The sequence below is a fragment of the Schistocerca nitens genome, chromosome 1 (assembly GCF_023898315.1).
Source record: "Schistocerca nitens isolate TAMUIC-IGC-003100 chromosome 1, iqSchNite1.1, whole genome shotgun sequence".
NCBI lineage: Eukaryota > Metazoa > Arthropoda > Insecta > Orthoptera > Acrididae > Schistocerca > Schistocerca nitens.
The window spans coordinates 537,407,866-537,419,911 of record NC_064614.1 but is presented as its reverse complement, the minus strand read 5'-3'; the positions used below and the strand labels follow the sequence as shown (position 1 = coordinate 537,419,911).

Sequence of the window (12,046 nt, the reverse complement as noted above, 5' to 3'; positions counted from 1 at the left end):
CTTACAGCAAAATTAGTTTCATTCAAATATCTGTGACAACTTCTACAAAAAGATTAGCCAGATACATTTTTCTTGTTAGGCTGAGTGGATTTAGTTTTAAAATTTTGTTATGTACAGGAGGGAAGAGTCAGATGATGATTGCTGGTGTGATATTTTAATGACAAGAGTGCAGCGATTTGAAATATTGTTACCATTTGATCCAATATTATCGCTGGCTTGTGTAATGTGCATATAATTACATGGTACAAGTACATCGACAATTAAAAAAAAACTTAGATATCAGTCTTAAATAATAATAACCAGCAATTAGTTCCCCTGACTAGTGTTATAACATATTCGTGAAATATTACAATGGCAGTGATACATTTCTATGTCGTGCAATTACTTGCTGACTAAATTCACAAAGCTTAGCTCCCACGACACATTGGATTAACTTTGCACACTAAAAATAAAAATATGAAATAGAGGGCCCAACAACATCAAAATAGTGAAAATGAATCAACTGTTTATTTGCAGTTTTTTCAACAGTTCTCCAAGCTGTAAGATTTCATAGCCCTGGAAATTCCATTGTTACTGTGGTTTGTCACCATTCCATGTTACCGGGCTATAAACTCACGTATACGAGAATTCCTAACAAGAAAATGCTTCTAACTACTGTCAATGCAATATAATGTCAATAGACTTTCATAATAATGAGGCATCAAGTTTCAAACTGAATGCACTATGGTCATTATTGGCTTAAAGAATGACACTATGAGAAAGTCAGCAAAGTATTACTTTGCACTGAAGTAACTAAAAAAGAACCAAAGCCTGAAAATTCAATGGTTATCTACGAAATGTATGTTCAAAATATGGATACGGAAATCAAAAACCTGTCTTTGCTTTTGTGCAAATTAAGAATTTACAACTGCATGCTAAAGACTGACATTGGCCTTACTCTCTGTCACACTCAGAATCATGCAATAAGAAACAAACATGGAGCCCAAGAACCTATGGACAATAAAAAATATTCCTCCAGTTTGGTGAATGCCCCGAAGGTAAATCTGACTGAGAAACAAACATTACAACAATTTATTGCCCTTCTTCATTTTTCCTTACGTGACTCTGCAAATGATTGTTTCTGAAGCATGATGTTAAGAGTGATTTGTAACAATATGATTCTGCACTTTTCAGCTCCCCACAGAGTCTCTGAATTTTTCTGGGAAAACACGTTTCTCTGAGAATTCTCAGTTTTCCAGACAAGTTGCTACCTTGCATAGTAAGGAAATGGAAAAGGGTGTTGAACATGGCATGAAACAAGTATACATGAAACACACTGAATGAGGCACCCCGAAGGAAATATTCGAATGGGACAGAAATCAGTAGATGTGAGATGTACATGTGCAGACAAATGATTGTCATTTCAGAAAAATTGGAGGTTTTATTCAAGACAAAGAGCTTTACAAATTGAGCAAGTTAACACGTTGGTCCACTTCTCATCCTAGTGCAAGCAGTTATTCAGCTTGGCAGAGTTGTTGGCTGTCCTCCTGAGGGTTACTGTGCCAAATTCTGTTCAATTGGTGTGTTAGATCTTGAAAATCATGAGCTGGTTGGAAGGCCCTGCCATTAAAGCTCCGACTGCACGATTGTGGAGACCCAGTGACCTTGCTGGCCAAGGTAGGGTTTGGCAAGCACGAAGACAAGCAATAGCAACTATTAATGTGTGCACACAGGCATTATCTTACTGAAATGTAAGCCCAGGATGGCTGGCTTTGAAGGGCAACAAAATGAGGTGTAGAATATTGTCGATGTGGTGCTGTGCTGTAAGGGTGTCATGTATGACAACCAAAGGAGTCCTGCTATGAAAAGAAATGGCACCCCAGACTGTCACTCCTGGTTGTCATGCCCATTTCGCTGGTCATTGGGGCTAAATTTGAAGTGGGACTCACCACTGAAGACAATTCTATTCAATCAACGAAGGCTGAAGACGAAGCTGGAGATGCCCTGGACAGCTGTAGGATATCAATCCGACTATCACCCACAACATGGCTTGACAACCAGGAGTGATGGTCTGGGGTGCCACTTCTTTTCCTATCTGGATCCCTTCGGTTGTCATCCGAAACCCTTAACGTGCAGTGTTAATTCGACAACATTTTACACACCATTTTGCTGCCCTTCATGGCTAGCCATCCTCGGCTTCCATTTCAGTAAGATAATGCCCACCCTCACATGGCGAGAGTATCCAGTGCTTGTCCCTGTGCTTGCCAAACCCCACCTTGGCCAGGAAGGTCACTTGATCTCTCCCCAACCGATAATATTTGGAGCAGTAAGGCAGGGCTCTATACAAAGCTCCAGATTTTGAAGATCTATATGGCATCTGGACAGAATTTGGCATTATATCTCTCAAGAGGGCATCCAACAATTCTGTCAATCAGTACTAAGCCGAATAACTGCTTGCATTAGGGCTACAGGTGGACCACTGCATTAATGACTTGCTCAATTTGTGAAGCTCTTTCTTTTGAATAAATCATCCAATTTTTCCGAAATTGTAATAATTTGTTTATCTGCACACATACACCACATCTCCTGATTTCCATCCCATTCGTATAATTCGTTTGTGGTGCATCATTTTTTATCTTCATGTGTATTTTTTTAAAATAAGAGAGCTATGCTAATATATTTCCACAGATCCTAAGTGAAATAGTCCCCATGGATGTGAGTGAATGGAAAACTGAAACATAGTTTCATTTAAGAGGTAATGGCATGTCAGCCTCCACACAGATGGAGTCAGCAGGTGGTGAATGAAGTGGTTGCTGTCTCAAGAATCTACAGATACCAGTCATTGAATGCTGCCTCCTATTTTGACTAGACTAGAGGTGGGAATCTTCCTACAAGGCAGTCTGAGGGCCTCAAGATGGTGTAATATGATGCCAAAACTGGTTGTTCAATAATATAATGATTTGAAAATTTAGACAGCTGATAGGTGTTTTGATTCAACATTCTGTAATAAAAAACTTGTTGCAAACATGTAAATGTATATACACTAATAATTCTTATGCTATCTCAGCCACACATCATCAAAAAGAAAGCAATTTTGCACTACTTTTTTACACCAATTACATTACCGTACTGAAAGGTGTTTCTTCTGTAATATTTATACAATGTTTAAATAAAATGTCCAATATCTTGATTCATTCAACTGTTCTTACTATTCACATTTCTTAATATAAAAAGTATATTTAATGCATTTAACGCTCTACATGTACCAAATGGTCTACTAAAAAATTTGTTAATGATGTAGGAGTTGGCCACTTACAAATCCTTTAAGTTCCTCTTAAACTTCACTTCATTAGCAGCTAAAATTTATTATTGCTCTTGGAAAATTACTGAAATGAGTATATTTGAATAATCTTTCTGGACCGAGGTATGCGACTAAATTTTTATATAGATAACTCTTATTTCTATTATTGATTCCATGAACTTAGCTGTCATTTTCAAAAGAGATATGTTATTTATAATGACAGTTTATGAAAAGGACAAGATTGCTGCCCACCCTATAGTGGAGACACTGAGTCGCAGACAGGCACAACAAAAAGACTGCTAAACAAGTAAGCTTTTGGCCGTGTGTGTGTGTGTGTGCGCGCGCGCATGTGCGTGTGTGCGCGCCTTTTGACAGAAAGCTTGCTTGTTTAGCAGTCATTTTGTTCCACCTGCCTGCGACTCAATATCTACACTATACAGTGAGTAGCAATCTATCCTTTTCATAAACTGGGTAATATTGCCAGTAACTTGAACAGACCTCTGTAGGACACTCTTGAGTTCATACTATTAATAATTTGCATTACACATTTTTGGAGTCAGAAAACTTTAGCTTAGCTCAGCTTGATGAGGTGCCCCAAAAATAATTCTATATGACATTACAGAATGAAAGTAAGTGAAATATGAAAGCTTTTCTTAAATTTTTAATCACTAATGCCTGACATTTGAATTGTAAATAAAGATTTGGTTACACACTTTATCAGTTCTGTAGTATGCTCCCCCAAAACTGTATTTATTTCAAGTCACAATCCCAAGAATTTGCCACTGTCAGTTTCATATTTTAGACACACACTTGGGACGGCAGGAGGGACAGGACACTTCTTTCCAGATCTGAACTGCATACAGTGTGTCTTTTCAAAGTTTAGTGACAAAGTATTGACTACAAACATTTATTAATGTTTGTGGAAATTTCATTAGCCACCCTTTCTAAAATATGATTTGCTGTTTATTGCAAAGTTTGTGTATATAAAAGAAGGCATCTTGTAATGTTACTGATGAAAGGTCACTAACACACACAAAGAAAAAGTAAGAGCCCTAAGAAGGAGTATTGTGTGACACCACATCAATTACTCCCCAGCTGGATGACGGCTGATAGCTCAACACAAGACTCTTTCCTATTGTAACCATATGTTTCCTGTCAGAGAGATAAGATTTGAACCATGAGATGGCATCTTTTGCTACACTATAATATTGTAATTTATTTAAAAGGACATCGTGATTTACACAGTCAAACCATCTTTAACAGATCACACTATGCCAGCAACCTTTACTTTGTTGTTCTATGAATTAAGTACATTTTCACTGCATGTGGTTAAGAGGGCACCTGTATACTACCTTTTTCAAGGTGGATAAAAGTTGTACGGTATGTCTATTTCTCCTTTCTTATACAGAAGCTCAACTTTAGCTTATTTCAACCAGTCGAGAAATGTTTCAGTGATAAATGACTGATTACACAAATAACTTTGTGTGTTACTAAATTCATCATTACCACTAGTTTTTTTAAAGATATTATGGACATTACTTTTTCTGGTGTAATGAGAGTCATACTCACACCAGTAAAGTTACTATTTGTAATGGTCTGTCTGAGATTCCAGGGCAGTATCTACTGAACCCTATGTGATGACTATCTTTTTCAGTAAGTCATGAAATGCTTGTTAAATATTTTTGTGACATTGCACACATCTGTTAGGAATGTATCACTTGCTCTTAAAGGTATTTGCTTCTCCTTGTCTCTGGTTCTAACAATCTCCTCCTCTACTGTATTCTGTGGTGTTAATTGATGTGACTATCTTTTTCTCATAATGCATTTGATTTGAAGTCTGTATTACTATCTTCTAAATTTGCAGTACATGTTGTAATTCGTTATAGTATGAACACTGTCTCTGCCTGACACACACAGTTTCCTTTTGTCTTCAAGATTCTTTCATTTCTTGAGAAACTATGGTTTCTTTTGTAGACTTTGGTCTAACCTGAGTTACTTTTGGTGGAAAACAATCTTCAAATAAGTTGTGAAATCAGCTATTTTTAACAAAATGTCATGGAAAATAGCATTTTTCCCTGCTCCTCGATAAAAAAATTGTAAATCTGACTTGTCAGGGCCAATTGTTGCATATGACCTACCGGTAATTTAAAGTAACAGTTCATTTCCTGTGTTAAGAAATGAGACTAGAGGTATTTTGTGTATGCTTGCTGCCAACCTTAGTGATTAAACAATATTGTGTGCAATGGTAAGGTGGTAGTCATGGTTGAATGGTATGTTTTACTGCTGTTAGTGTGTATTTCTATAACATTATCAAAAATTTAAATATATTATGCAATTTATATTTCGATTAGATGAAACCTTTCAGCATTTGTTGCTTGATTAAAAGCAAGACAAACTCTTATCCATCACAGAGTAAACTCAGCTCATAATACATATAATATAATATTGCCATAATTATTTGAATATAGTTTTTAAAAGTTGTTGGAACAGTTTCTGCAGTCACATCAAAACAATGCAATTATTTAGTCAGTCATAATTTGTATTGCTAGACACTTTTGGTCATGCAGCTGCTCACAGATGTTCAAAGTTGGCAGCTGTTGATGCTTTCCCTTTCCTGTGAAATCTTGTGTGAGAACAAAGTCTGTCTCTGTTCAGTGTATCTTAAACTCAGTGATGAACACATGTGCTTAAGTAATTCACAATTATGAAAATGCCAAAGCCTGCTGTGACCAGTGGCGGATACATATGGGGGGCGCGCGTCACCCCCTTGTGGGGCCGCCACCAGGAAGAATGGGCACACCGAATTCATCATTTAATGAAGAGAATCACAACTTTAACCTTTTTATATCATAAGATGGCATTGTCTTGTATATGTGTATAATCAGTTTAAATAAAACTTTATTAAACTTTGCATGTGACTTTATTATTTTTTATTACAGTAAAAGTAAAGGTAGCTCTAGATATCTTTAGTGTCCCCTCCTTGAGGTTTTTCTGTATCCGCTACTGGCTGTGACTGCTGACCATAGAGCATGAGAATTTGGAACTGAAGCATTTTATGCTTCTGATAAATCTATGACTTTTTGTAAATATTGTGATAGCAGAATTTCATGGTAGTGTAAATACAGTATTTTGACATGTGCAGAATGAAAAGCATAACGACAACATAAAGAAGCAGTCCAGTTTAAAAGTGGCAATTTTCAATTAGCAGTAGCTTTGAAGCTACGAAAAAGAAGAAAAATGTGTGTGGATACATCACCCAGAGGATCGTGAAAAAATTTTTGAGGGCAAATATTCCACCCAAAAAATGGCGTATAAAGATTTTTGGCAATGAGTGATGGAATTCACTGGAGGCGAGCACTGTTTTGTTAACAGTAAAAATACAGTTTGACCTTCACACTATCTTTTTAATAAAGTAAAGTTTGAATGGATTCAGTATGCTACAATTATGCTGCTTAGTTTCTGTTCTCCCTAACCTAAAGTAGGTGCTGTGCTGCTGACATAATGCAAGTATGTTTCCTCTTCTAAATAAAGCTGTTACTTACTGTCCATGGACAACAAGAACATGTCTGTATGGATCACTCCTTTATCAACATCTTTCTTGAGTTTTTCTTTATGATAACCTCCAAAGATCAATATTCTGTTGTCTGAGAGTGCAAGCATCTGACATCCTGATCGTGGAACAGGAGCAGTACCTGTATGAAGAAATAATGAGTTTAAACAATGTATTGAATAGGTTGATTAGTACTTTACATATTATCATCAGTGACATTGGTTATACTTTTAGAAGCTGTACATTATTACCTGATGGTTCTAATTTTTGCCATGTGTAATCCTCCATATTAAAAGCATAAAGATCATTAAAATATTGGTAATCTCTTACATTGTCTCTGAAACCACCGAACACTATGAGTTTTTTCTTCACATTTACCATTCTATGTCCACTTCTAGCACTTGGTCCTCCAGGAGCACTAAAAGAACCAAATATTTATTGTGTCGTATCTATACACTTGAAAACAATATTGAAATAGTTATTGTACAAGCCTAAGCACTACTCACAGTATAAGTGATGGAAGATCAACATTTAATATTCCATCACAGTGACAAGATCATTAGAGATGGAACAGAAGCCCGGATTTCAAAGAAACCACTCTGGAAATGGCGCTAAATTACATAGGAAAGCCATGGAAAATCTAAATCTGGATCGAAAGAGAATAAGAATTTGTCACGTGAAATGGGAAGATGATAATTTGGATACAGAGTCTGAACAACAATAGTAAATGGATAGAGATGGTCACTGTCAAAATTAGGAATAACCAACATTTATTACTGGAGGATTAGGTAGAGTAGAGCCTGTTTTACAGGTAAGTGCAAATAAAAAAAAAGAAATAGTTCCAAGGAAAAGCATAGCTCAAATAAAATTTCTTGCTGACATGTGGAAACTAGTCATGGAATGACAGGATATAGGGAAAAATATGTGCATAACGAGTGATAATGTTCACAAAATTGTTATTCAATACATTGTTAGCTGAACTTCATGCAGCAGATTTTTCCCCATTTGTTTGTTTTTAAGACAAGTGATGAAGCGTATATAACAGACTCTGCCCACAGTATAAATTAAAGTGAAGCTTTATAACAACATCTATACATATCATAAAATTTTAACTGGTCAGTGCCTGTACATATGAGATATTTAAGAAAACTTAATATGGGGGGACTTTATAACAGCAACAGAAGCCAAAATAATTATTTTTAGAATTTTTGTTTGTCTGTCCGTATGTTTGTATGTGTATAATGCAAAAACTACTCCACAAAATTGGATGCAGTTTTCACAGTTGTGTTGTTGGAGGTCTAACTTAAAATCTGGTGCACATTTTATCTTGTTATGCCACCTAGAAGCCAACTTATCTATAAGTAAATGGTATTTTCTTTAACTGGGTCCGTATGGAGAAACTACGACCCACGGGAGATAAAGGGAAATCGTCTTAGGAAACTTAAGGTGCTTTTTTGTTAAAACAAATATTCAGATTTTTGGTCAAGCATGAATTGTCCCTAAAAATGAGCGAAATTGGCAATTTTCTTTTCTCTTTCTTATGTGGATCAACTCAGTTTTGTTTAAGGATCATTTCATTACACTGGAAGGAAAAAAAATCGGGACAGCAGAAGTTTTATAAAGCTAAACTAAATAAACCAGGACAGAATTGATAGAATCTGTAAAAAGTTGTATTTTGGAACGTTTTATCATAAAACAATAATGTTAACAGTTTAATTCATACTTCAAATGTCTGTATGTGTGCTTACAAACACATCAGTTATTTACTCTTGCATATTTTTTACAGCTTTGCCTTCAGTCTTTTATGTCTTTTTTTCTCACTGATAATAAGCTTAAGGAATTTTCAAAATTCATGCATGTTCGAGATCCATGTGGAAGAAATTGTGAGCAAAAGCTCGTACACAATAAAAATGAGGTTTTGTTACAATTATTTCAAAGACAGCCAACAAAAAGCAACACAGAATGAGAATGTCCGCTAAGGTGGTGAGGACCAGTGATGATTCAATCTTTTTTTTTTGTTACAATAGACATCATACAATTTTGCAATGAAACCAAACTCAAAATCTTAAAAGAAAGAGGGGGGGGGGGGGGGAGGGAGAAACATCTATAATTACCAATGTGCATGCTTACATATGAGATGCCATTTTCTGTGCAATCCCTGGTAATATCAAAACAGTTCCTTAAACAAGTAACATTCAACTTCCATCCCCAATCTTGTCAAAGTGAGCTAATTTTCTGTTTTTAACGGCCGTAACACTGATGTATTAACTTCTACAATTCTTAACCTTCCTCTGTCAGTTTGAAGCAACATTATAATCAGAGTACTGACATTCAGTTGAATTAGTTTTTTTATATTCAGCTTGGTATACCTGAATAAATGACCCAAAATGTATACAGTGATTATGTTAAGATACGAAGGTTGGTATTTAAAATGGAGAGAGATTAAAAATGATTAAAATAATGAAAAGTAACATAGATGATATTGATTTCACCATGAACTGAATTAAGAGTCAAGCCAGCTTTGAATTAATGATTCATACAGTGGCTCATTAGCGTTACTTATGAAGTGTAATATTTTATAAATAACAAAAATGGTTCAAATGGCTCTGAGCACTATGGGTGAGGTCATCAGTCCCCTAGAACTTAGAACTACTTAAACCTCACTAACCTAAGGACATCACACATCCCCATGCCCGAGGCAGGATTTGAACCTGTGACCGTAGCGGTCGCGCGGTTCTAGACTGTAGTGCCTAGAACCGCTCAGCCACCCCAGCCGGCTAAAAATAACACATTTTGGTGTAGCTCAAATGCTGATGTAATGAAGAATTTCTAGATCAAGTACAATGGAAACTGAAATTAAGCTGTCAATATTTTTATTAAAGGATTATATACCAGCTGGAAGCAGCTACTGAAAAACTGAATATTAATTCTGCAATTTGTCTCAATGACACCGTCAAATAAGTTTGAGTCTTAAATCAAACACAGAGTACAATCTTTTGTGAAAGAACATTTTTTTTTCAATCAGTCACTCACCAAGTTATGTGTATGAAATGTCTGCAAGCTTTAGGGATGCATAACTTTGTTACACAAATCATGTTTTATTAAAAGTGTATTCCAATAAATGCACCCAATATATCCCTGACACTGCTGTGCTTGCACAACATATAATGGATTCATCATTTTGGAACCAGAGACTGCTGTACACAGAAAATAGTCTTGTGTCCAGCTGTTACGACTCTAGTGAGCAGAAAATTATACTTGGAAGAAAAAGGCAGAGAACAAATACGCATGGAGGCAGAGTGTTGTAGAGGCCTTGGCCCAACAAGGGCTATAGTGTTGAAGAAGAAGAAGAAGAAGAAGAAGAGAAGAAGAAGAAACTGACAGTAACTGATAAGTAAGCAGAAGTACAGGTCTTAGAAAACTATTACCAACAAGTCAGATAAGGTAGTCTCTCCCCGTATGTGACATACGCTGCATTTTAACCTTAAACCTCAGATACATATAAACTGCGTACACTTCAGTCTCTGCTGTGTATAAGATTGAAACCGATATCTAAATCACATGACAGAGGTTAATACTCTGAATTTCTGTCATTAAGCATTATCTCAAGTGGAACCGACATTTAGAACTTTTCTCATATATAGCTAAAATCAAGCACTGAATGACTTGATGTATTAGTATGTTTACCATACGCCTGGAATTGGCCCAGACAGTCCTAGTTCTTTAGTGCCGTCCAGGGTTGCAAAAACGACTGGGGACAGAGAATTTTTTGACTGGTGATGATTTATTTTAAATTTAGACCTATATGTTTGGCATCACATTTTTAAACATTCTCTTATGGCTGTGCCTCTCTCAGCTGACCTTGGAGCAACGAGTGGCATCAATGGTAAAGTGTGGCCACCAGTTCTGCTACAACTTTTCACTTACTATTAGTCATTCGGCAACACATTAGGTGCAATGTGTTCGTGCTGTTTTTGTGTGTGAAGTAACTTGTTTACACTTTCTGATCATTTTCTCTCTACTTGTTTTGTCTTATCATGTGACTATGGGTAAAAGAAAGTGTGTGTTTAATTTTAACTTGCAAATGGAATACAAATTTTTGAAATTGTGTATTGACAGCAACAATGAGTATTGCAGACTACGTACTGGAGAATTTTCTGTTGCATATGAAGACCATGTGAAAACAGCTAAACATAGTAGTGCTATTGATGCTACTGCTACACCAAACATATGACTTTTTTTAAACCCAAGGCTGCGAATTGTGGTCTGGAGTGTACTGCTCACAAGGTTACATTTTCATGCCACACTGTTAGGTACAAACTCAAATTTCAAAACATCAGGCTGCACATCTAAACTAGTTAAAACATTATATGAACCAAAATTTTCAACTGCTCGAACCAAAACAGAGGTAATTACTGTTAATGTTGTTTTGCAATTTTTATTTGCTAATATTTTGTGCTCTTTGGGAAACATTAATTATGTAACAGAAGTGAAGTAAAACTTGCTATGGTTGTTCCAAGTCATTTCAGTCTGATGGAGGGAATTCAAGTCAAACTTTTAAATTTGAAATTTTTAGGTCATAAATGGTAACTTTTAAGTTTCAATGAAGTGTCAGGTGACACTACTAAAATTTTGATTTGGCGTCTTTTGCAGTGCGTAAAGAAATATGAACCTGAAGAAAAGTTGATTTATTGTACTGCTTATAACACTAACAGTAATGATGGTGGTGTCAAGAGAAAGGGGGATGAAAATGTGTTTAGAAAAGTTAAAAGTGATTTAGATAGACTTGGTTTAAGAATTGGTTGGGCAGCCCACACTGTATGTAAGCCATTTCTGAAAAACACCATGTCTAATGAAAAGTGCAGCTCAATAAATAAAATTTAATGTTTCAGTAAACTTTTAAGGGTTTTAATTAATTTCTAAAATATGTTATGGGTTGACTAAAGAAAAATGGTAATACATCCTGAGTTGGACACACAAAATATGGTAAGCTTATATGTTAGCATTACACATGTTACAGTGCAGTTAATCTAATTTCTCTTAAATTCCCAATATTACTGTGGTGGTTATCACCTTTATATTTGACCAGGTGAAAGCATAACAAACATTTGAACACTGTATTGTATAATTCTTTGGTAAATTTCTGGATTTGTAGCACTGAGGCCATTTAGTTCATTGGTTCCACAGGAGCACAGGACAAGATATCAGTTTGGCAC

General features: G+C 35.8%; 1 protein-coding gene across 2 annotated transcripts in view; it reads right to left on the bottom strand.

Moving 5' to 3' along the window:
• The window catches only part of LOC126253574 (kelch domain-containing protein 4), a 43,336-nt gene that overhangs the window by 18,719 nt on the left and 12,571 nt on the right, over positions 1–12,046 (bottom strand). For both annotated transcript variants that reach the window (XM_049955007.1, XM_049955000.1), the window contains exons 4-5: positions 7,082–7,248; positions 6,823–6,972 (exon numbers count right to left, since the gene is read on the bottom strand). In XM_049955007.1, coding sequence (XP_049810964.1) covers positions 6,823–6,972; positions 7,082–7,248 — 317 coding nt within the window. The remainder of the gene's footprint in view (positions 1–6,822; positions 6,973–7,081; positions 7,249–12,046) is intronic.